General features: G+C 39.9%; 1 protein-coding gene across 4 annotated transcripts in view; it reads left to right on the top strand.

Moving 5' to 3' along the window:
• Nucleotides 1–318: 318 nt before the first annotated feature.
• GRIP2 (glutamate receptor interacting protein 2) overlaps nt 319–26,781 on the top strand; it is a 272,074-nt gene continuing 245,611 nt past the window's right edge. For all 4 annotated transcript variants that reach the window (XR_012484963.1, XM_074283820.1, XM_074283821.1 and 1 more), the window contains exon 1: nt 319–396. Coding sequence is in view for 3 of the 4 variants with exons in the window: in XM_074283820.1 (XP_074139921.1) it covers nt 342–396 (55 nt within the window). In the remaining variant the exon portion in view is untranslated. The remainder of the gene's footprint in view (nt 397–26,781) is intronic.

The raw sequence follows: 26,781 nt of genomic DNA, 5'->3' as shown, positions 1-26,781 counted from the left end.
TTCCCAGCTCTTCAAATGAGAGGCGGGATGCAGGTTTATAAATATTGACTAGGGATTTCTTGTTCATCTGGACAGGATGGGGGAAGGCTGGGGAGGATGGGGGTGGAAACAGCATTGAGAGGAGTTTGCAAAGGGCTCCCTCCTCTTGTCGTGTCCCTGCTACTGCCTCATGTGCTCCCCATAACCACATGAACCACGGCTCCATTTCACAGTAATCATAAATTAATTTGGAGCTCAAAACCCCTCGCAAAACCCGGCTGAGGCACTGGGGAGGAGGCTGCAGCGAGCTGTGTGAAGGAAGCGGCCAGGCATCCCAGGTACCAGGAGAGCACGGAGGCAAGATGTTTGCTGTGTCTCTGAAGTGTCGGCTGGGGGTAGTGAGGCGGCGGAATAAAGGTAACAGGGGATCCCTGATTTGGGGGAACAGCAGCCGAATAGGGGGCCAGAGGATGGAAGGCAATCTTGCCTTTGTTTGGGGACTTGGGCTCCCTTTATTCCCCCCGGAGCTGACAGAAAGATTGCATAACTCTCTGGGGAGCTGCAACGACCAGGTAGATTTTTGTCTTCTGGAATGTGTTTTAGTAGGAAACAGAAGAGACATACTTTTCTCTTGTCCTTCTGCCAGAGATGCCACTGAATTGTGGTGGATCTGGGTCAGCCAGATTTTTCTTTGTAAAACTAGTTTGATTGGGATTCAGGCGTGATGGGAGACTTCCTTTACCGATGTTCACCTTGTCCTTGTTTCAGATTCAGGGTCTGGATGAGGTAAGTGTTTGGCAAGAGCCATGGGAGACTAGAGTCTAAGAAAAAAAGCACTAATTGGAAAATATCCCCTTAGCTTAATGTGCAGCTACTGAGGCTTTCTCTATATGGCTGTGAATATGAGTGTCTGTTTAAGACAACCTTTTTCTCTTCCCACAATTCCTGGCATCCAGGTAGAATGAAGATAATCTACACGTCAGGTACAGTCCATCTTTGCCTGAGGAGCATAAAGCCAGGTGAAATGGGAAGACATTGAGCTTGAGTGGTTGGGGAAACCTGAGTTTGAGTCCTGGTTGTGTTAATAACTCCTACCATGTAACCTTGAGCAAATGACTTATTCTTGTTTGGGCCTCAGTTTTCCTATCTAGAAAAATGGGGTTTTGAACTAAGTGGTATCTCAGGTTCCTTTTAGCTCTGACATACTGGTAATATTGTAATTCAGCAATAGGAAATTTTTTTTTTGAACCTTGTATCCCCAAATCTCAACTTTATGCTGTTTCTCTGTCATTCAGTTTGTTTGGGCTTTTTGAATTCGAAATGAGAGCTTCATTTGAGTTTTCAAAGCAGATCTTCACTGTTTCACTTGCCTCGAATGCATAGGGAGAAGCCAGATTCTAGTAACTTAGAAAAAGGCTTGTACATTGGTCTTAGCTGTAAGACTTGACTAGAATGACCAAAGCTGCTTTTTTCCTTTAAAAGCAAATGATCTGCATTTTCATAGAAAGAGAAAGATCAGGGGCTTGGGAGGATCCGATGTAGCTTGAGCTATTGATTTTAGACATCCTGGAAGGTACAGACTCAGCTTTTTCCAATTTAGAGAGTGTCTCAGTGCCTGAGGCAGAACAGAGACGGGGGGGAATTCTTTTCAGAGGTCAACAAGGACTATTGGACCTATGCTATGAAAGGTTTCCATTTTCTGGAATGAGATCTGACAGAAGTGGATTGTTGTCAAAGAATAGCCCACTTTGTTTAAGTAAAGAAGTGTCTTCGTAAGGAACCTCAGTTTCATTTAAAACCTCCTAACTGAATTCCAGGTCTTCTAAGAAATCATAAAATATCACAATCAGAAGGGGCTTTGGAAATTATGATATTAAAGCTAAAAGAGATTATAAAACAGTGTCAGAGTTGGAAGTAACTTGAAAATATAGAATGTCAGAGTTAGGAGGGGATTTGAGAATATAGAATGTCAAAAACTAGATGGAACCTAAGAACATCAAATTTAGAAGCTGGATAGAACTTTAGAGAATTGAATTTAAGAACTAGGAGGTCCTTTGTAAACCAGATAATCTAACCTTCTCTAATTTTATGGATAAGTAAGAGTCAGTAAATAACTGGCTCAAGATCACAAAGCTACTCAGGACAGAAGCAGGATTAGAATCCAAATCTCCTGATTTGTCCTTATCTCTTTATTTAAGAAATTGTGGAAAAGCAAATAGAGTGTATTTTCTTGGGCTTCCCATGTGTTTCTTTTCTGCTCCCCCTTACTCCTAACTGCAGCTAGCCATTACTACTTATTTCTTCCTATAAGGTCTTAGGCCAGCCAACTCTGAAGATTGGACAGAAAGTATCTAAAGGTTCCTAAACTGAGGCAAAAAATTGATTCAGCTATCAAGTTCCTCTCTTGATAATAATACCTTCTTCCCAAAGCTCATTATCCCTGCTTGCATCCTTGATCCTCCCATCTCCCCCAGTGGCTCAGTCTCTGTGCATACTCTCCTGACCCCTTCTTGTCATTTTCCCAGGTGTGTTCTTCACCGCTCTTCCCCATATTATCCAGGTTACTTCCCTGGCTACAGAACATGCTGTCTACACTGACCTCTGAGACTTGCCCTATTCTTCAACCCTTGAGCCAATTCCCCCACTCCTGAAAGCCTGTCCTACATCAAAAACCACCTACAGCTCAGCACTGACACTGAGCTGGTCCAGCTCTTTCTTCTTAAGTCCACCATCAGTTCCCAGAGGGGAAATAGTGTCAGTTCTGAAATACCACTCAGGTTATGCCTGGATGAGCACACACTGTTGTTTTCATAGTTGGGAAGTTGAAAATGTCAGAAGTGCTAAAAAAAAAAATAAAATAAAAAATCATCTTTCTCTTCAGCAAATGTAGAGAGTAAAAATGGGAAGTTGGTTTGTTCCAATTTGGATTAATTCCCTGTTGCTTCATATGTATGTGCTTGTCTGGACCTTGCTCCTCCCCCTTCCCCAAGCTGTTCCCATAGTCAAATTTTGAAGATTCAACTGAAGTTCAAAGATGCTACAGATTTATACCTAGACCGCTGTCTTCAGAACATACTTTAAAAAATAAAGTCTGATTTTATGTGCATAGGAAAAACTCTCCAATCTAATTGGAATCTTAAAAATCTAGGGCAGCATGCCTCTTGGTACCAGAACAGGCTGCAGGAAGTAGAGGGCATCGGAGTAGAATGTACTCACTGGTACTCATCTTATAGCCACAGCTCTCTAAGACTCATTGCAGCCCCAGCTAAGGAAGAACTTGTATCTCAGGGGTGAACTTTCTAGATTTGGATTTGAAAAATCACTGAATTCTGACTCACAAAACCTGGGCTCAAATCTTTCCTTCCTTCCTTCCTTCCTTCCTTCCTTCCTTCCTTCCTTCATTCCTCCTCCTCCTCCTCTTCCTCCTCCTCCTCCTCCTTCTTCTCCTCCTCCTCCTTCTCCTTCTTCTCCTTCTCCTTCTCCTTCTCCTTCTTCTCCTTCTTCTTGTCCTCCTCCTCCTCTTCCTCCTCCTCTTTCTTCTTCTTCTTTTTCTACTGCTGCTGCAACATTAGAAGGTCCTTTGGCAATCCAGTAAAGCCTATGGATCCCTTCTCTAAATAATCTATAAATACATAAAAGATGTGAGATTTGTACTAAGGAACCCAACCATATTGAAAAATGATATATATAATTCCCATTCAAGTTTACAGATTCTCTGAAATCTACTTATAGATCCTTTGGGTTCATGAGTTATAGGTTAAGAACACCTGGACTAGAGGATATCTAAAACTCTTTTCAACTCTAGCAGCTTGGGTTTTAAGGCCACTCTGTAGATGTTTATGGTTTTATAGGTACTAGACCTGCAATGTTTATAGGGGCTTCTAGGTGAAAAGTGGTTCTGGGTAGGAACAATAATGTAGTAGATAAAACTTTAGATAAAGACCAAGACTTAATTAGCAGTTGTAGCTCTGCCACTAAGCCTCTGTGGGACATTGAAAAACTCTCTTCCCCTTTCTGAGCTTCATCTTCAAAATAGGAATAGTGACACTTGCATTATTTACAGCAGAAAATTGTTTTGAGGTTATATCAATTAACAAAAAATTATTAAGCACCCAATATGTACCAGTTGTGTTAGATATTGGGGATACAAATACAAAAAAATAAAACAATGCCTGATCACAAAGAGCTTACATTGTAAAAAGAGGTAACAACAAAGTAAGAGAGCTGTGTAAATGTAAGCGCTTATTTCTGTGGAGACCAAATAACTATTGTTTCCATGGATATGGATAACTGAGATCTCAGATTAAATATTCAAGTTTGCTGAATTACATTTTTTCCATAAAATAATCTTTTTTATTAGAATAAGTATCTATATAATTTCTAATTTCTAATTGGAAAAAGTAATGTTCATAATTCTGAATATGAATATGATGAACTCACCCATAAAATAAAAGAGAACACCAGGGCAGACTAAAACACAAAATCCAAAAAGAAGAAACCTATTTATAAGAAACATTTTTGAAACATATTCATACGGAGTTTTAAAAAGAGAAAATAAAATAAAAAATTAGGATAAGATTTAACATATACATAAACACATAAGGGCAGTTTATCTTTCTCATGATTTTTGTAATTATCAATCTTTTAAAATCTAATCTTGATTTTTCCTTCGTTGCCTTAAAGTGCATTTAGGTAAAAAAAATTTTAAGAGACCTTTATAACTACCATCAAAAGTCACATTCTTGTCATATTCTTACATAGGATGAAATTAAATGAAGCAGATAAAAAAAATTTTTGTGATTATCCCATGCATGCTACTCTTATTACAATACTCTAATCTTATATTTGATAATCACTTTAATAAATTACACCAGTTTATGATTATTATTCAATGCTTATGAATGTTGTTGTCTTCATATTCATAGCACTAATAGTGTTTTGGACTTAGTAAATGCTTAGTAAATACATATTGAATTGGATCAAATGTGGTAAACATACATATAAATATATATATATATATATATATATATGAAAAATCAATAAGACTAATGGTATAATATACTATTCATAGCAAAGCTGTCCCTCTGACAAAAACACATGCAAAGGCTTCTTCTCTGATAGAAATTCTGAAGTCTTGGTTAAGAATTGGAGTGGTAGAATCAGTTTTTAAGGAATAATGGAGTTTGAGGTAAATTTGAGATAAATGCATAACTTTTAGTAGTTTTTATTGATTTAAGACAACTTGAGTACTATAGGGAAATAAAAATGTATTACATATAATTTGATTTAGTCATGAAGCACTTGGATTCTGTGTGTTTAGAGATTTGAAGGTTTGTAGCATTTCAGGAATTTTTTCCCATCTTATTAGTCTTTAAAAGAGCATACAAAACTAGGTGAAAATAATTTTTTGCCATATTTCCCTATTTCCTTTCTTTTCTTCCAGACTTTAACATGTGATGATAATAATTGCCCATTTTCTTTTCTAAGCCATGCTCCCCTTCTATACTACCAGTCCAGCCTGACTGTAATTATATGCTTAGGATGACCTGGGATGATCTGGATGACCAGATTTAGATCTGGAAAGGTCCTCAGAAGCCATCTTGTCTAACCTCAGTATTTTACTAATGAGGAAAATGAGGCTCAGAAATGTCAAATAATTTATCCAAAGTTATACACCTAATAAGCATGAGATGGAATTCGAATTCAAGTTTTCCTCATTCCAAGTTCAGGATTTGATCTACTATGTCATGCTTCTGTTCTACAGGTAAACAATGCAGAAAAAATGTTTTCTTCTTTCCTACACATATGGAAAAATAGTAAATTTCATGTCAAATCCTGCCTAACTGAAAACCACATTTAGGGGAGTGCCATTTCTAACTATGAACTCTAATTGTCCCACCTGACTGGAACTGACCAAGAAAATTTAGACTTGAAGAATGTCAAGTTAGGAAGAATCTTGAATATAACTTAGGCTCAAGAAGGCAAACGATTGATCCAGGGTTATCCAGTAAGTTACTAGTACAACCAAAATTAAATCTATGTCATTGTGGATAACTGCTCATGTTTTTCTCGTCTATAAAATGATATGATTGGACTCTTTGCTTTCTAAGCCAAACAATCCTTTTCTCTCTTATATCATCTGGAAGGTCCCTTTTCCTGAACAAGATGGCCAGTAGCTTTGAAATTACAGCTCCATAAACTAATAATCTTCACAATCAATAAGCATTTCTTAAGCTTCTCTTCTGTACCAAACACTGCTAAATTCCAAGACTACAAAGACAAAATTAAACTATTCTTGCCATTAAGGAGCTTACATGCTATCTTTGAGGTCAAAAGAAGAGAATTGACAAGTGGCCTCAGTTGTCCAGGAAAGGTAGTGTTTGAGAGAAACAGAATCCCTTGTACTCATACTCACTTATATCACTTCACCAATGTAAGAGAAGTGTCCCAAGCCAGCCAGAAAAAGGAGAAAACTTGTCTTCATCACCTATTTCTCCCAGTGGAAACTCAACACAAGTTACTTTAATCCAGCCCCTAATTAGAATGCTTTGATCACAGATTAATGAAAGCCAGAGTTGGATTTACAGAATCACAGAATCTGAGCCAGAAAGAACCCCAGAGTTCATCTATTCTAACTGATACCTGAGCATTAATCCCTTCCATACATTTCTAATAATCCAGTCCCCAATTTAAGCCATCCATTAGTGAAGAACTCTCAACTTTCTGAGGCAGGCCATTGGATTTGGAAGGCAGCTTTCATTGTTAGCTTTTCTTTTTTCTTTATGTTGAGCTCAAATATACCTCTATAAAGCTTCTATCCATTGAACCTAGAATCTCTGTCAATTAATAGCCCTTTAGATATTTGAATATAGTTGTCATGCCCCGCCAAAACACCTCAGATTCCTTCAACTAATCCCTTCATCATCCTGGCCAGTGTTTTGTGGACACTCCATCTTGTCAGTATTTTTTCTGGAATTTGTGTGTATAAGAGGGAAACAGAAAGAGAGAAGACAGAGAGACAGAGAGAGAGAAAGAGAGACAGAGACAGAGAGACAAAGAGAAATAGAGAGAAAGGAGGAAAGGGAGGGGGAAGGAGGAAGAAAGGAAGGAAGGAGGAAGGGAAGGAGGGAAAGGGAGAATCATATGCATGCACACAGACTATAAATTGCTGATTTTTCCCCATATAATCTGTGGTCTTAGCCACTCTTTCTTCATACTGAACTTGGGCTATTGATTATCCGGATGCCAATGTACAACCTCGCATTTAACTCTGCAAACTGTCAGTTTCTCAAATGAAGGAGAGCTGGGACTTCATAGGGATAAATTCAGATCACTCTCCAAGAACAGATTATTGTGGAGGAAAAATATTCCATGTAATCTAACTTTCCAGATAACTGAAGTTAGCCACTTTATGGACTCATTTTACCACAATGTGTCTACTTTACAACCCACTGAGACATTCAGATTTCTTTTTTTCAGGAGTGGATTGGAATATCTTCAGCCTCTGAGGGAAAATAGGCTGGAATCTTTCTTCCCCTCTTCTCCCTATCATGCCCAATCATGATAACACTTATATGATGGCCTAATCATACAGACTGCTGTTAAGTACTAGAAAGAGAACTCAACCATGAGTTAAAATGTCTTACCTGTGGCCTGAGGCAAAACGTCTCTCTCTGAAGCTTGGTTCTGCCCATGTAAAATGGTGATAATAATCCCTTCCCTTATTACCTCATAGATTTGTTGTAAGGTTCAAGTGAAACATTATAGCACTTTGAAAACTCTATGAGCTAGACTCTAGGGATGCAAAGTCATAAATTAAATAGTCCCTGGCCGCATGGATTTTGTATTCTCCTGAGAGAATGCAACTTTTACAGAAATATGAGATAAATGCAAAATAATTTAAGAAGGGAGGAAAAAGCACTAACAGCAAGGAAGAAGTGAGGGGATGGAAAAAGCTTACAATAAAACTTGAACCTTGAAGGAAGTTAGGGATCCTAAAAGGTAAAAGTGAGTAGGGAGAGCATCCCAGATGTGGGAGAGTTTGGGAGATGGGAGATCTAGTATCAAGATCAGAGAACAACAAATAGGTCATTAGGCTGGAAGGTAGTATTCCTCTTCACTGAAAAAGACTAATGCTAAGTTAAGCCTGTGTTGGTAGGCTAGAGGCAAATTGTCAAGGTTTTTAAACTATCAAGTTAGGGATTTTGCATTTTATTATACAGGCAATAGGAAAGTATATAAGCTTCTTGAGTAAAGGGGTAACGGCATCAGACTTAAGCTTTAAGATTATTTTGGCAGCAATGAGATGAATTGGAAAATGCAGATACCTGAAACAAACTCCAGTTAGGAGGCTGTGGCAATGGTCTAGGTAAGATATGATTTTTTTAAAAAGCATCCATTAGGATGTTTTACAAGAAAATGAAGTAGAATTAACTGTATTTGGCAACTCATTGAATTTTGGAATATTGGCTCAAAGTTGGATTGGTAGAATGATGATTTTCTTAACACATATGGAAAGTCTGGAGAAGGAATTGGTTTCAAGGAGGCTGAGGATAGTGAGCTCTGTTTTAGATTCAGTATCTGAGAGATTTATAGGACATGCAACTATAAGTGTCCGGATAGGCAGCAGGAGATTCAGGACTACAGCTTAGAAGCCTAGAACTGGATATATAGCCCTGGGAATCATCTGCATTGAGATAACAGAGCCCATAGCAACTGATCAAATAGCTAAGGAAAAGAATATAGAGAAGAGAAGGAAAAAAGGATGGCCCAGGACAGTTCTTGGAGAATATGGGTGAGATGTTGATGATGATTTAGCAAAGGAGAGTGAAAATAGTCAGAGGCAAGAATCAGGAGAGAATAACAACAGGGAAACAAAGGAAGGAAAAAAGATCCAAGAGGAGAAGGTGATCAATGGTGATACCTGAAGGAGGGGAAAATTCAGAACAGAAGTGAGTGCAAGAGATAATGTTGTAAAAAATTACCCATGCATATGTACTGTCAAAAAAATTCTAATTATAAAATTAATTAAAAATAAATAAATAAATAAATATGGTGATACCTACTGCAGAGAAATCAAAGATGAGGATTGAGGGGAAACCCTTTGATTTGGGGATTTAGAAATGTGGAAATTTGGGGAACTGGAAGAACTTGTTGGATGTCATTTACCAACCAAGTGGAAGAGTTGAAAGCAGGAACCAATTCTGACTCTAGGATTAATGTTCATTTAACCAAATCATAAATTCAAATTGGGCATAACTGCTCATGGACTAAACCCACTTTTTTGTTGTTGTTTTTGGTTTTGTTTTATTTTGTGGAGATGTGGAGGGAGGGGATGGTAGATTGCTGAACCATGGAAACAACCTGAAACTTGATTTTCAAAAATACAAACAGAATTCCCTAGTGAGTCAGCTTGAACTAGGGCAGAATCAGACTATTAAAATACTCTTCAACCTGAACCAAGCATTCCGTTTGAATCCCTTGTCTCCTAAAAGACCTTAATAGTTTATGCAGTTCTTTTTTTCCAGACAAATTCACAGAACCCTGCAATCCAATGACATGGGGCATCTTCCATAACATGGCATATAAATGACAGTCTGGTCCCATCCAAATCAACTTCAACTATATATAATGAAATTGGATCAGTCCCCAAGTGACTTGTCCTACAGAAATAAAAGAGACCCTGGGCAAAAACAAGTGACTTGTCCTACAGAACAGCCCCTCTGAGTCTAGTTTTAGACCTCTTTCTTCTAAGCCATTCTACATCCTTTTAATTTGCCTACTCAGACAGAGGATTAATAATATTTGGTAAGATGTTTGGGGATGGGCTTGCTTTTCAGATGTATTTTACCTGAGATCTGAATAGAGGGGCACCACGCTATTCATCTCTATTCACAGTTCAGAAAAATAGATAACCAATGCCAAAAAAAACCAAGTTACATAAAAAATGTGAAGTTACATAAAAAAAAAAAAAAAAACTTCAGTGTATATTGTTGATCCCTTGAAGAAGGCATTCACCAGAGGTCATCCTTGACCATCAGTTTTGAATACTCCCAGGAAAGAGTAGATCAGGTTTTTTTTCACCTCTGATTCCTATTAAGGCAAACTGGGAAAGACTGTCTAGGACAGGGGTTCTCAAACTACGGCCCGAGGGCCAGATGCGGCCCGCTGAGGACATTTATGTGGCCCGCCAGGTTATGGCAAACAGGCTGAGGGGTGGAGACAGAGTGTGAGCTTTTGTTTTTACTATAGTCTGGCCCTCCAACAGTCTGAGGGACTGGCCCCCTATTTAAAAAGTTTGAGGATCACTGGTCTAGAGTCTAGACACATCCTGATTTACTTTCTAGCTAGTCGTGTTTCCATCTTCTGTAAGATCAAGAGGCCAGACTGGGTGATCTGCAATGTTCCTCACAGTTCTAATACTCAAGGTTCTCAAAACCCATCTATTTCTTCTAATATTTTGCATCCTAACATTCTATGTTCCGGGGCTACTTCTAGCCCTAACATGTTATATTCTAATGCTCTATGTCCCTAATATTCTGGATTTAATATTCTGTATTCTAAGGGTGCTTCCAGCCCTTATTTTCTGTATTCTAACATTCTATGTCCTAATATTCTGCATACTAACAGTCAGCCTCAGACACTTGCTAGCTATGTGATCCTGAGATGGAGAAGGAAATGGCAAACCACATTTGCTAAGAAAACCCCCAGTGAGGGCAGTTGGTCATGATCAAAATGAATGAACAACAACAAGTCATTATTATTATCTCTGGAGAGTGGACTGAAGCTGAGATTGGCCTGGCCTCCCATGACACAACTTGGTCTGGTGGTTAACTTTGGAATTGAAGTCAGGAGCCAACATTCAGGTGTTAGCTTTGCTGCTGATTTTCGGTGAGTCACTGGGCACTTCAATGACCTTTTCTGTGCTTTAGTGTGCCCTCTACTGTGAAATAGCAATAGAACTATCCTATCTTACAGGAATATAATAAGGTTGCAAGAGCTTATAGCATAGAATCATAGAATTTAGGGTGGCCAAGAACCTCAGAGCATATTCAGGTGGAAGGAGAGGCAATTGTGGCCTAGAGAAGAAAGTGGATGGAGAGCAACTCCAGAATTAGGGGAGCTGGATATTATCCCCACTCTGTGCTTACTAACTGTGAGATCTTGGGCAAGTCACTTAACCCCAATTGCTTCAAAAAAAAAAAAAAGGCTCAGATACTCTGGGATCCTGAATAAACAATTTACCTGTCTCAGTTTCAGTTTCTTTGTAAAATGGGGATACTATTAGCACCAACCTCATTGGGTTGTTGTGAAAATCAAATAGCATAATATATGAAGCACCTTGCAAACCTCATATAATTAGTGTTATTATTGTCTTTCTTATTGTTTTTCTTGGGGTAGGGACATGTCTTTTGACCTCAAATTGGATGAAATTACCTCTCTGATCCCTTCCTCCAAATTTATAATTCTGCTTAAAAAATGAACAAAACCACTATCCCTTTCCCAAAATAACCCAGAATAAACCAATAATTACCATAATTCTTTTTTTTTTACCAGAGAAGAGAGAAAAAGCAGATGATTTCCTCATTTCATTTAATGTTTGAAATGAAAAAAAACACCTTCCAGGTGGCAGCAGAAAAATCCTCTCTGATATTTTATGATTTCAGATGGAATTTTAATACTAACTCATTTATTCATAGTAAAAATGCTTTAGATTCAGTGGCACTTTCCATGTGAGGATTTAAGGTGTTATATCAACTCTGAGCACTCCCCACCCCCCAATCCTCTCAGTTAATATTGTTCTGAGTCTGGTAGGTTGGAGCTTGGGGAGCAGAGCTGGCCAGGAGCACTGCAGAGGAAGGAAATTTAGTGTGGTGTAATGGGGAGACTCCTGGTCACCAGGAAGTCAGGACTAGGATCATTGTGCTGAGGAAGAGAGGTTAGAGATTGTACCAGAAGTCCAGCACTCTTATCTTATGGAGTTTCCCTTATTGGGGGAAACTGGGCCTGAGAGCAGAAAAGATATGGGCTTGGTGTGCCAGACATTTGGAGACTGAGGGGCAGTTTTCATAAAAGAGACAGACTGGCCGGTAAAAGCTGAAAGCAGAAGGCCTTTATAGCTCATATAAAGGAGAGCCAGGGGCTTGTCAGGAGATGCTTGGCAGGGGGAGGAGTGGGAACAATCAAGAAATCCAGTCAGAAAAGATCCCTGGAACCATGAGTCCCAGACTATGTCAGTAAAAAGAAGAGACCAGTGAGGGTCCTGTAAGATCCTGCTCTAGATCGAGCAGAATATGCCACGTTATGGTCATTTCTTCTTGTTTAATATGGGGGAGAGCTGGATCCTTCCTGTCCATATAACAGCAACTTGATGACATAAGGGAGGGCCACGTGTTTTATAGAATGAGGCAGATTTTTTCACTCATACATGTCTGATTCATTTTCCATTTCTGATGTCATAGGCAAGGAGACACTGCCCATTGGTTGGCAAGGTCCAGATACTCTAAACATGGAAGCATGAAAATTCCCAGCAAATGACAGGGCTAGGGTGCCAGACAGGGGTAGGGGATAGGGTTTAGAGCAGAGGTTGCTGCAAGAGAGAGACTAGATGCCACCCCATCCCCCCCATCAGAGAGGTTTTTCTGATATCATCAAGCTGATTTAGTTTTCCAGATGGAAGTAATTCAGTTTTGCTGGGGACATTTTTTAGAGTCCTCTGACTGTAAAGAAAAAGTGGGGACCAATAACTTGTACAATGTGGACACAGGTGGTAGGAAAGGTTGTTAGGAATCTTTGATAGTCTCCTAAGCATTTACTACTGCTCTCCTCCTTTGACAATCATTCATCATTCAACAAACATTTACTACGACTCAAATAATAATAACCACTGACATTTCCATAGTGATTTATGGATTGCAAATGACTTTGTATACATTATCTCCTCTGCATTTTTCAGCAGCCTTATGAGGGAGGTGCTGCAAATATCATCAGAGAAGAGAATGTGGCACAGAAGGAGGTGGTGGGATGGGATGTGTTGGAGAAAGAGGAAGAGCCCTGTATGTACCAAAGCAAGAAAGGGAGATGCTGGATGATTGTGAAGAGTCTGGTTTGTCAGGAGCATAGGGTAAATGAGATGAAACTGGAAAAGTAGGCTAGGTCGAAATCATGGAAGGCACTGAATACCAGTCTGGGCATTTAAAGTTTAATCATTAAGCGCTCTCTCTCTCTCTCCTCTCTCTCTCTCTCTCTCTCTCTCTCTCTCTCTCTCTCTCTCTCTCTCGTCTCTCTCTCTCTCTCCCTCTCTCTCTCTCTCTCTCTCTTCTCTCCTCTCTCTTCTCTCTCTCTCTCCTCTCTCTCTCTCTCTCTCTCTCTCTCTCTCTCTCTCTCTCTCTCTCTCTCTTTCTCTCTCTCTTCCCTTCCTCCCTCCCTCCCTCTCTTCCTCCCTCCTTATCTCTGTCTCTCTTTCTCTGACTCTATATGTCTCTGATTCTCTCTATTTCTCTCTCTCTCCCCCTCTCTTTTTTCTTTCTCTCCCTCTTTCTCTGTCTCTGTCTCTCTCCTTATCTCTTTCTCTTTCTCTGACTCTTTCTGTCTCTTATTCTCTCTCTCTCTTTGTCTCTCTCTTCCCTCTCTTTTTTTTCTCTCTCCTCTTTCTCGCTCTGTCTCTCTGTCTCTGTCTTTGTCTCCTCTGTCTCTGGTCTTTGTCTCTCTCTCTCCTCTCTCTCTCTCTCTCTCTGACCTCTCTCTCTCTCCTCTCTCTCTCTCTCTCTGACTCTCTCTCTCTCTCTCTCTCACTCTCCCTGTCTCTCTCTCTCTCTCTCTCTCTCTCTCTCTCCTCTCTTTCCTCTCTCTCTCTCTCTCTCCTCTCTCTCTCTCTCTCTCTCCTCTCTCTCTCTCTCTCTCTCTCTCTTCCTTCCTCCCTCCCTCCCTCTCTTCTCCCCTCCTTATCTCTGTCTCTCTTCTCTGACTCTATATGTCTCTGATTCTCTCTATTTCTCTCTCTCTCCCCCTCTCTTTTTTCTTTCTCTCCTCTTTCCTCTGTCTCTGTCTCTCTCCTTATCTCTTCTTCTTTCTCTGACTCTTTCTGTCTCTTATTCTCTCTCTCCTCATTTGTCTCTCTCTTCCCTCTCTTTTTCTCTCCTCTTTCTCGCTCTGTCTCTCTGTCTCTGTCTTTGTCTCTCTGTCTCTGTCTTTGTCTCTCTCTCTCTCTCTCCTCTCATCTCTCTCTCTCTCTTTCCTCTCTTCTCTCCTCTCTCTCTCTCTCTCTCTCTCTCTCTCTCTCTCTCTCTCTTTCTCTCTCTCTTCCTTCCTCCCTCCCTCCCTCTCTTCCTCCCTCCTTATCTCTGTCTCTCTTTCTCTGACTCTATATGTCTCTGATTCTCTCTATTTCTCTCTCTCTCTCCCCCTCTCTTTTTTCTTTCTCCTCCTCTTTCCCTCTGTCTCTGTCTCTCTCCTTATCTCTTTCCTCTTTCTCTGACTCTTTCTGTCTCTTATTCTCTCTCTCTCTTTGTCTCTCTCTTCCCTCTCTTTTTTTTCTCTCTCCTCTTTCTCGCTCTGTCTCTCTGTCTCTGTCTTTGTCTCTCTGTCTCTGTCTTTGTCTCTCTCTCTCTCTCTCTCTCTCTCTCTTTCCTCTCTCTCTCTCTCTCTCTCTCTCTCTCTCTCTCTCCTCTCTCTCTCTCTTTCTCTCTCTCTTCCTTCCTCCCTCCCTCCCTCTCTTCCTCCCTCCTTATCTCTGTCTCTCTTCTCTGACTCTATATGTCTCTGATTCTCTCTATTTCTCTCTCTCTCCCCTCTCTTTTTTCTTTCTCTCCTCTTTCCTCTGTCTCTGTCTCTCTCCTTATCTCTTTCTCTTTCTCTGACTCTTTCTGTCTCTTATTCTCTCTCTCTCTTTGTCTCTCTCTTCCCTCTCTTTTTTTTCTCTCTCCTCTTTCTCGCTCTGTCTCTCTGTCTCTGTCTTTGTCTCTCTGTCTCTGTCTTTGTCTCTCTCTCTCTCTCTCTTCTCTCTCTCTCTCTCTCTCTCTCTTTCCTCTCTCTCTCTCTCTCTCTCTCTCTCTCTCTCTCTCTCTCTCTCTCTCTCTCTCTCTCTTCCCTCTCCTCCCTCCCTCCCTCTCTCCTCCCTCCTTATCTCTGTCTCTCTTTCTCTGACTCTATATGTCTCTGATTCTCTCTATTTCTCTCTCTCTCCCCCTCTCTTTTTTCTTTCTCTCCTCTTTCCTCTGTCTCTGTCTCTCTCCTTATCTCTTTCTCTTTCTCTGACCTCTTTCTGTCTCTTATTCTCTCTCTCTCTTTGTCTCTCTCTTCCCTCTCTTTTTTTTCTCTCTCCTCTTTCTCGCTCTGTCTCTCTGTCTCTGTCTTTGTCTCTCTGTCTCTGTCTTTGTCTCTCTCTCTCTCTCTCTCTCTCTCTCTCTCTCTCTCTCTCTCTCTCTCTCTCCTCTCTCTCTCTCTCTCTCTCTCTTTCTCTCTGGTGTTTATAAGAGACAGACAAAGACAGAGACATAGAGACAGAGAAAATGACAAGGAAAGGAAGGAAGGAAGGAAGGGAAGGAAGGAAGGAAGGAAGGAAGGAAGGAAGGAAGGAAGGAAGGAAGAAAAAATATTTTTAAGAGCGTTCTAAGAAGACAAAAAAGATTCAGTGGGAAGAGCATTGCTTCTAAAGTCATGGGACCTGTGTTCAGATGATGACTCTTTTCATTTACTCCCTGTGATATTGGACAAATCATTTAAGCTTTCAGCCTCAGTTATAAAATGAGGGACTTTGACTTGATGACTTCCATAATCCCTTCCAACTCTAACTCTGTGATCTTATGATTCCAAATCTCATTTAGGTAATCAGGGAAATCTTAATGAGGAAGTGGCATTTGAGCTACTTCAACAGAACTGCCAGTTTCATGATCTCTACCCTGTAATCACTACAGTTATATACAGGGCATCTGTAGGTTGGTGAATATAAGTGTAGGAGACTACATAGATCAGTCCAGGGACACACAAAATGCCAAATGGTCAATATAAAATAGACTGTCCTCATTCAGGCAAGTTAGAAGAAGAAAAAAATGACCTGAAATCAAGAGCCCCAGCCACACAACCTCTCTGGGCCTCAGTGTCCCTATTTGTAAAATACAGAGGTAGCAAATGATCTCTAAATTCTCGTTCCACTATAAATCTATGATCCTAATTGCAATTCTCATGCCCAGGGACCCTTTAACTAAAAGATGTCATAGAAGATGAAGCCCCTCTGACGATTTATGCGGATGATTAAGAATATCCCCAGTTCACTTTCAGAGAAGACTTTTATTGGGAAAATTTATTTTTTTTAATCTTCCAAAGTCTAGTGACTTTCTGGTGATTTACAAGATAAACAGAGTGAAGTGCATTAGATAAAAGGGATACACATCCATTAAACAACATATTTCCTGAGCACCTATTCACTCCCAGCAGGGTCTTTATTTTTTAAGCATCTGTTGGTGAAAATTAGCATGAAGAAGAGAGGGATGACTTATTCTGCTCTGCCCTGGAGAGGAGGACCAGGTCCACTCTGGAGGGAGGGCGGGGCAGGATAGAAATTACAGGGAGGCAGATTTCATCTTAATAGAGTAAAGAGTTGTTTAGCAATCAGAGCTGTGCAATACAGAATGGATTGTCTCCTGAGGTGTTGAGTTTCACATAATTGAGAAAGTTTAAGAGACTGAATGACTACCTGTTACAGAGAGGGTAGAAGAGATTTCTGCTTAAAGCCAGAAGAGGTGTTTAGAGGCCATCAAATGTAAAGCAGATCAAGAAAGTTTTAACTATCGGAGGTGAGACTTGGAACTAGATCCTCTGGTCTGTCTTCTTGCCACTGCCCCCAAGGTTCTTTCCAATCAGATTTCTGATATTATTTTTCCACATGGAAACCAGAATGGAGAACTGAGTAACATTCTTGATAATGTAAGTTGTGAGAAGCTCATTTGCTTCAATTATCTATATACCTCAGGAGAAGATGGGGACTTGAATTCCAGTCAACTCTCAATCTGCATGATGAAGGAGAAGGAGAGGGGGGGGGATGAGAAAGAGAATTAACAGGAAGAAAGGAAAGAGGAAGGGGAAGAAAAGGAAAAGGTAGAGAAGAAGGAAAGAGGAGGAGGAGGAGTAAAAAGAAGAGGAAGAAGAGGGGGTATGAGGAAGAAGAGGAGAAAGTAGAGGAAGGAAAGAAAGAGAAAAAGGAGTGAAACAGGAGAAGGAGGAAGAAGAAAAGAAAAAGAAGGAGAGGGGTGGAGGAAGAGATGAGGGAGAAGAGAGAGAAAGAGAAAAAAGAGAAGGAAGATTTTCCCAGATTCACACAGCAAGCAAGAATCTAATAAAAGATTTGACCTCAAATCTTCCTGATTCCAGCTCTCACCCTGCATCCACTCTCACCTGTCTTCCCTAGAATGCAGCCTTCTTGAAAGAGGGATCATTGTTTGCCATCTTTGCATCTTCAATGTCTTGCTCATAATAGCACTTGAGAAATATTTGGATATTTCCATTTACCCATGTGGATAATGACTTTTTCTCTTCCAGACCATTTTTACTTGTTTGTTTTCTTTTTCATCATTATAATTTAATTCGTCACATTTTATTTTTCTGTTATGGTCATTTGTGTAGATGTCACATCCCCCACACCAGGATGTAAGCTCCACAGGAAGCCTTTCCCTATCTTTTAATAAGGGTGTAAAGATTTGGAAAGAATTGAATCTTAGATCAGCTCCATATTTCTTGTGTATTCTTGGACATTTCTTGTGTGTCACTTCTCTGAACCTCAGTTTCCTTCTCAGTACAATGAGTCATTGGATTATTTGATGTTTTTAAAGGTCCCTTCCAATTCCAATCACAAGATCTCAGAACTGGATATGACCTCAGCAGCCAAGCAAACCAAGCATTACCTTCTTAAAATCCCTTCTATGACAAATCATCATTATCAAGAGTACTTGAAGACCTCTTCTGTCATCCAAGGCAGCCCCTTCCCCTTTGAAATTGCTTAGGTGATTAGGAAGCTTTTCTTACTTCTAGATTAAATTTGCTTATTGGAAACATCTATCCATCACCACCTCCAGAAGCTAAATAGAACAAATCTAAACCCAGTTTCATTTGATTACCCTTTAAATACTTGAAGATAACTATCATATCCTTTTAAGCTTTCCATTCTCTAAGGTAAATCATACTCACTTCCTACAAACAACCCTTGTATGCTAGGTGGCTCCATGAATGAATTTCAGGACTTGAAATCAGAAAAATCTGGCTTCAAATCTTGTCGTATATTTCTTGGCAATGTAACCTCTTTCAGCTTTACCTCTGTCAAACGGGGATAATAATGTTACCTACCTGCCAGGGTTGTCGTGTGGATCAAAAAAATTAACATAAAAAGTGTTTTGCAAACCTTAAAGTATTATATAAGGGCTATTTTTATTATCATATAATCACACAATAATATAAGTTGTCATAATTATTAACATAATATATAAATATAATAATTATAAATATATCACTATTATTATTAGCTTCAGGATCCATGACTTGAATAGTGAATAATCCACCTCTCAATCAGAATAATTCACCTGACAGTCAAGAGTATTAGATCCAGAAAGACCTTGGAGATTGATTGAGGTTTAAAACCCACACCCAACCCAAGAATAGGACAATTGACACCTGACACAACAGTGAGATGACTCACCAACATTCACGGTGCGGATCACTGCCAGCATCAAAATTGGCACATGGGTCTTAGGACTCAGTATGGGACCCTCTCCACCTTGATACCTGGTGGTACATGCAAATTGATGGATGGATCATTCCTTCTTGGGTTTTATAAGAGTAAAACAATCAGCTTCGCCTCAACTTTTGGCAAATGAGATGCAGCCCTTCTCTGAGGTAGGGGAGATGAGAGAGAGAAAAACAGGAAGAGATGGTTCACCCTGCTTCTGCCTGCCTCGCTGCCCATAGACTATTAATTCCCCAGGGGCAAAGAGCATGTCTTTGTGGATGTTCCATCATTTAAGCTCTCACAAAATATGAATTGATGGTGACAAGATTCTGAATGCTTAAGGAATCAGAATCAAGTTGCTATTTCTGAAAGCGAGGGACCAGAGTAAAAAATAAATAAGATACAGTATGTCAAGAAGGACTGACTGGCTCCTTCAGATAAGGTCCTGTCTGTAGTCAAGGTAGCTTCAAGATCTTATGGAGACAGAAATTCTGTTTTGAAAAGGTCTGAAGGGGAGGGAAGAGAACAAATATTTATTAAACATGTACTATGTACTAAGTGCTTTTTAAATGTTATCTCATTTGATCTCATTTGTTTCTTACCACAACTCTGTGAGTGTAAAGGGCTGAAACTCTGAATCCTGCACTGGAATCAGACAACCAAGCACTCTATTAGCATTTGCTTGGAAAATGGCCCTTCCCACTATTCAGTGCTGGTTCTATATTTGGTGTATACAGATAATTGTAGGAGGGATTAGGGGGTGAAGTAAAACAAGCCAGAGTTACTTTGGAGGACGAGGAGGAGAAGGGAGGTTGTGGAGAGCTTGTGGCAGTTTTGTCCATCCCCTTCACTTCTCTCCTTAAAGACCAAGGGGTCTTTTGCCTTTCCTGATTCTGGCCTACAGGGAGCTAACCCAGACCAAGGACTGGAGCTAACCCGGACTTCACATGTGAGATAGATGTTGTTATGATCTCTATTTTACAACTGAGGAAACTGAGGCAAAAAAGTGATTTGTTCAAGATCATATCGCTAGTAAATTTCTGAATCTGCATTTGAGCCTAACTGTAAGTCAGGTGGTCTATCCATTTTGCCACCAACTTCTTTAAAGGTTACCTGGTGTATCCCTGGCATTTTAGAGATGGATCAATCGAGGGTCAATAGACAGTCAAATAATTAGCCCAAAGTCACATAGTGCATTCGTGGCACAGCCAGGATGAAGACCTAAAGGTTTCCTGGCCCTTACACTACCCTTTAGGGGAAGCTATATGACATAGCACTGGACCTGGGAACAGAAACACCTGAATCTAAAGTCACCCTCAGATACTGTATGACCCTGGCCAAGTCACTTGACTATTGACTCAATTTCCCTATTTATAAAGTGAGGATAATAGCACCTACTTTGCTGTGAAGATTATATGAAAATATTTGTAAACACTTAGCACAAAACCTGACATGTGATAAGTGCTATATAAGTGTAAGGAACATTATTATTATTATTTCTTAGGGATCATGTCAACTTCACATACATAATAAGGAAATTCAGATGATTTTTGTTTTAAATGACCTAAATAATAACCTAAAATCTCAACTTTATCCAATCATGTATTAAATGCCTACTCTGCTGGACATTGGGGATGCAAATGGCAGAAATGAAATAAGCCCTATTCATAAGGAATGGCCATTCTAATGGAAGAAAAAACAAATGCATTTGAGTGGAAACAAAATGAATACAAATAAATATAAAAGTTTATTACAAAGTAATTTGGGAAGGAGAACACCACTAGTTGAGGGCATCATGAAATACTTCATGCAGAAGACAATGACTAAATAACATCTTTAAAACTTTCTGAGAGGTGGAGGCAAGTAGGGAGTACATTATAGGCATGGCTTACAGTCAATACAAAGCCATGGAGGTGTGAAATGGAGTATCTTGTATGAACAGAGTTCAGAAGGCAAGTCAGGATCAACGTGGAGGTAATTGTATAGAATAGGCAGCTAGATTGCACAGTGATTAGAGTTCCAGGCTTAGAGTTGGGAAGACCTGAGTTAAAATACAGCCTCTGATACTTACTAACTGTGTGATCTTGGGAATGTCACTTAACCCTATTTGCCTCAGTTTCCTAATCTGTAAAATGAGTTGAAGAAGGAAATTACTGCAGCGGTTTTGCCAAGAAAACTCCAAATGGGGTCACTAAGAGTCATAATGTGAAAAATGATCTAAGGTCTCTCTAACTTCTATGGCAGGACCAACCAGTACCTTTAGAAATCATTTCAAACATCTTAATGCTGTCTCTGGCTCCTCTCAAGGTCCATTTGTCTATGGGTCATTAGAGTCAAATTAAATAAGCAAGCATTTGCTAAGAGCCTACTGGGTGTCAGACACTGTGTCAAGTACTGGGAATACCAAAAAAGCTTATAGTTTCCAAGGAGAAAACAATGTGTAAACAATTATATCAGATAATATACTGTGAGAGATTTAGCTCTTTTCAGCAATTCAGTGATCCACGGCAATTTTAATAAACTTTGGCTGGAAAATGCCATGTGCATCCAGAAAACAACTAACAAAAGAATTTTCAATTAGATCAGAGGAGAATGAGCAGGCTGTCCTCTGGAAGAGCAGCTCCCCTGTTCTCTCCTGTTTTGTCTGGTAAAGAATCAGGTTTCATTGATGCTTCTCTAATGTAAGCTCTAAGATTAGACTGGGGCTTAGGAGACCTAAGTTCTAATTGTGGCTCTGCCATTAACTAGCTTTGTGATGCTGGGCAAGTTGTTTCCCTTCTTTGGGCCAATTTCTTCCCTGAAATGCATTCTAACCAGAGCTGCACGTGGCAGCCTACTTTAGGGAGAAGCAAATGAACTTAGCATTTTGGATAGACCATAGAGCCTACAATGGCATGTGGACTCTGGTTCTGTTTCATTAGGATACTTCATTTCTAAGTCTAAATGATAAGAAATCAATTATCTTGTTTCACAAATGTCACGTTTATCAGATTGGCCATATTGAGATGACTGTTTATTGGGGTGCTAGTGTTTGTCCATCACTGTGGGGAAGGTAAGGGACGGTCTCTGCCTTCAGGGAGGTGATATTTTAATAGATGAACAAGTACTTCAGCATCAAAACAAATGGAGGATGAGAAAGGAGAGAATCAAGTACCTATGAATGGCCATCCAAGTTATTATTATTAAGAAGGCAGAAAAAAAAAAAAGAAGAGATCAGTGAAGGCCAGAGTTTTGACAGATTAGCATCCTGGATCTGCATCATTCCACATTTCTATAGCATGGAAAAAACTGGGTACAGCTGTCAGAACATCTTCCATCACAGCAACTCATGTTCATCCTGTAGAAAACTATTTATTTCCCAGAATGTCCTACTTAGACAGATCTAGTCCATAGAATGTCGGAGCTGGGAGGAAGATAATAGACCCTCTTCATTGTTATAGACTGGAAACAAGTATAGAGAGAGAAAAGGGTTCAATTTACTTAGGTTGTTTCTCTTCCCCCCTCTCATTTCCCCCTCCCCCGATAAAATGTAAATTCTTTGAAAAAGGGGATTTTATGGGTTTTGTCCTTGGATCCTTATAGGCACACAATAGGTAAATGGTTGACTCACTGACTGACTGACTGATTGGTTGTTTGACCCAGGTCAAAAGATTTGGGCTCCAAACCTGGGTCATTGCTTTTCTCATTATATTACTCTGGAGAGTGAAACTGTTAGCTTAATTAACTCCATATAGCATGGATTGGATGTCATGAGAAGATTTACTTAAGTTCAAAGAGCTTTACCACTTGGTTGACCCAAGAGTAATGAATGTTTCAGTCTCAATGACTCTTGAAGACTATTTACCAAATTTTAAAGGGGTTATGATCTGTGTCTGTGAAAGTAGTATCCATACCTAAAAAGTTAATGACCCTTGATGTAGTTAATAGACATTAAATAGGGGCTTACTATGTGTAAAGCAATGGAAATGCAATGATGATAAACAACATGATCAATGACCACAAGGAGTTTACGTTCTACTAGGGTAAAGAGATAGGATGTGCCCAGCTATATAATCCAAGGTCATTTGAGAAGGTTCCAACAAGGGAGGCGGATAGTAGGGATCAAGGGGATCTTCATGGAAGAGCTGAGCTGAGTCTTAAAGGCAAGGATTCTGAGAGTATCATTGGTCAAGTCATCAGAATTAATAATTATTTTTTTTAACTGAGGCAATTGGGGTTAAGTGACTTGCCCAGTCACATAGCTAGGAAGTGTCTAAGGCCACATTTGAACTCAGGTCCTCCTGATTTCAGGGATGGTGCTCTATCCACTGCGCCACCTAGATATCCCAATAATTAGGTTTTAAAATTTTTATTAGTAAACTTAGAACAGTTTCTTTATAAAAGTCAGAAGCCACACAGCAAAAGATTGAGAAGTGAGTGGGTGATGAGGATGTAAAGGCACTGAATATAAGAAGTATACTGAAAAAAGCAATTATATATAGCCAAGTGTCTACTCCATTTATGGGTAAGTCTGGCCCTGCTTCTAAATGCAATGAGAATATCACTGAGATGCTAATTTCTTCTGGATATTTGCAGGGAATATGGAAGCAATAACCCACACGGAGTACCTCTTGGTTATAAAGACAAGGAATACTCATGAGGCTAACCTTAATTGGAAAATGCAGTTAACAATGGAAAGGTAATAGAAATAATTCATGTCTACTTCCTTTGATCAAAAGCTGATCACATAAAGCATCTATTAAAATGAGAAGAATGCAAGAAGCATAACATATTAGATCTCGAAGGAACTTTAGGGATTATCTTGTCCAACCCTTTCATTTTATGAGAACTGAAGAGCATAAATGAGAAGGCACATAATGAGGTAGTGACAAAGACTGGATTAGAACTCAGGTCTCCTCAGTGATTTCATTGAGTTTAAAATATCCTTTCTTTTGTTTGTTTGATTAGGGCAGTAAAATTGCTTATAGGAAAAATTTCTACAAAATTCCTGGAGCTGTCCATTCATCAAGTGTATGCTTCTCTAGAGAATTCAGAAGTTATTTTCTTCTCTCCCCATCTTTGAATTCCAACTGTTTCCTTTAAAGCCTGACTCAAATGAAAATGTCTTTTGGAAGTTTTCTTTGATGCCCCTTTTCTGTCTCCAAGAACTTCTCACTCAAACCTTTTTGGCCATCTGCTCGTGGTCTCTCTCTCTCTAGTATACCTATCACATTTACATTGTGGCTTATGGCTCTCTGGGCTTGTGTCTTACTCCCCATGCCATACTGTACAATTCTTGAAGATAGAGATGGTTTCTTGTTTCAGTTTTGTCTTTTCTCCTACCCTAGCCAAGCACTCTGCACATAGTAGGGACTTTCTAAATCTTGACTGTATTGCAATCCTGTGATCCCTATCTTTGACTTCTTGCCATGATATTAGGAGTTCTGCTGCTCTGAGTCTCAACAAAAGAGTACCTAGGCTGCCAGAAAAGTGGAGGCTGAAGGGCTATATTCTTTGACTTTTTGACACATCCAGATGATCATGACAGAGAATGTGACTAGTCATTTTAGCCAGGGCATTGACTTATTCAGTCTCCCTAACCCCCCTTTCACCTCAGGACCAGGGTAATTTCTCAACTCTGTTTCTTCAGACTGCTGTGAGAATAAATAAGATACCTTAATCATGCTATGAATTTCCAAAGTCAAAATGCCTCTGCAACTACATTATAGATTTGAAGATTCAGAATCCTAGACTGTCAGAGCTGGGAGAGACCTTAGAAATGTTACATGGCCAACTTCAGTAGAGAAGCAACTAACCAGTTGTATAAATGGTCAAGTCATCTAAGCTACAGACACTTGAATCATGTTCAGGCTACTTTGCCTAGTTATCAAGGCCCACCCACCCCTCTAATATGGAATCAAAGTTCCTTTAAGCTTTATTTTCTACAACTTCTTTCTGTTTAGTGCACACTGGGTGACTTTCCATGTAAACATGGCCTGCTCCTTCCTGCCTCTGAACTTACTAATGTATATCACTTTTGAATTTCATCTCTAGAATTCATTGAAGTTCAACCTGGAGAAGGAAAAGCAATTGGTCCATGGTTATGCAGTGAGTTAATGTACTTGATGAAGGGAGGAAATGGAACAGAGTTGCAAGAGAGACCTTCCTTCCTTTGAGAATAGAGAGAATAAACTAAAGAATCCCTTGAGCTCAAAGGAGGCAGCTGCAGAGCTACTAGAGCTGAGACCTGGATGTGTTCCCAGGTCTAAGGGATCTGCTGTTTGTGAGTGCCAGAGCGCTGGGGACCAAGACCCTCAAGTAGGCCATGTGCCACTTAAACAGATGGAATGGCAGGATGAAGCCAATTGGTGATAGATTTGCATCCTAAACAGAGGCCTGGGCCCATCCAAACAGCTGCCCCTCCATGGCATAATGACCTGGGGCGAAGGGTGAGGGGAAGAGGGAAGGAGGGCTCTAAATTCCTCAACTGAATCCAAGCCCACAAATGCCTTTCAAAGACCCCATATGGAAATAGTATTGGCAATGGCCTCGGGTCAGCTTTTCGGCAGATTGTTCTTATGGGTCACATTTCCCTCAAACAGAAAGGGAAAATTCTCAAGATGCCAGTACCGTGAGTCCAAGTTATTATGTGCAGTGAAGGCTTTCCCTTCCCCTCGGAGATCCAGTGTGTTGTACAGGACTCAGGGATTGCCCATTCCTGCCCACTGGAAAGTTACACCCAGAGGAAGGTCTTTGGGGAGCCTCCAGCTTCCTGTCTCATCCTTCATATGAATTCAGTACTTTCCAACTGACTTTTTGTTTTTAATTCTTGCTACCCTAAAACAGCAAGGAGGAGACAGAAAATATGACCAAACAAATAAAACAACAGTACCATATGGGGAGGAGGGTAGCTTAGACTCAGCTCATCAAGAAGTGACATCAGAGTCAGGAAGACTGGGTTCAAGCGTGGTCTCTGATGTATACTCTCTGCTGGCAAATCACTTAATCTCAACATAATGCTAGGCACATAGGAAGTGCTTAATAAATGCTTGCTGTTCAACTTAATGCTGACTTAATCTCCCAGTGCCCTAAGCAACTTCTAAGATCCCCTATTGGGAGTTCCCTACTCCTATGAAGTTGACAGATTTGGGAGAGGGAAAAAGGAGATACACACTTTAAACAAGACCCATTTCTTTCATTCACTACATGTACTGTTAGAGAGGAATATCAACAATTGTGGTATTTTATGCAATGTCATATGATTAGTGTGTTAGGCAGATACAAAATAAAGTCAAGTTGGAGAAAGTTATCACGGGAGGGGGGAGGGAAGGGTCAATCAGGGAAGGCTCCATGGAAGGTATGGCTTTCGATATGAACTTTTAATAATGAATAGAAATTCAACAGATGAAGATGGGGAGGAGGAAGGCAGGAGAACACAACGTATTTGGGGAACAGGTAGAGAGTTGTATGTCAATTCATGTGTTCTGCCTTCTTAGTTTTTTTTTTTTTTTGTTTTGTTTTGTTTTTTAACAAATCAAGTATTACATATTCTGAGGCACTCCCCTCTCCAATTCTAATGTATGTTCTAAGGCCTCTATTAGCTTTGACATTTGGATTCTAAGGTCCCTTCCAATTCTTGTCAACTTATATTCAAAGGACTTTTCTGCTTTAACACTGCATGTTCTAAGCAAGATCCCTTTACATCTCTGACATTCTGTCCTAAGGTTCTTCCAGATCTGAGAGTCTGTTTTCTAGGCCTCTTTCCGTTATTGTCATTTTATCTTTCAGAATTCTCCCAGTTCTGACATTGTGGTGTAGATATGCTCCCATTCTGATAGTGTGCACTAGGTTTCTCAGTACTAACATTGTGGTCTAGGTTTGTTCCTGATAGTGTGCACTAGGTTTCTCAGTACTAACATTGTGGTCTAGGTTTGTTCCTGATAGTGTGCACTAGGTTTCTGCCAGTACCAACATTGTGGTCTAGGTTTGTTCCTGATAGTGTGCACTGGTTTCTCAGTACTAACATTGTGGTCTAGGTTTCTTCTGATAGTGTGCACTAGGTTTTTCTCAGCTCTGACATTCTATGTCTTTGGTCCCCTTCTATTATT

The sequence above is a fragment of the Sminthopsis crassicaudata genome, chromosome 1 (genome assembly GCF_048593235.1).
Source record: "Sminthopsis crassicaudata isolate SCR6 chromosome 1, ASM4859323v1, whole genome shotgun sequence".
Lineage (NCBI taxonomy): Eukaryota > Metazoa > Chordata > Mammalia > Dasyuromorphia > Dasyuridae > Sminthopsis > Sminthopsis crassicaudata.
Note: the sequence above shows the minus strand (reverse complement) of the source record. Positions and strands in the feature narration are given on the sequence as shown.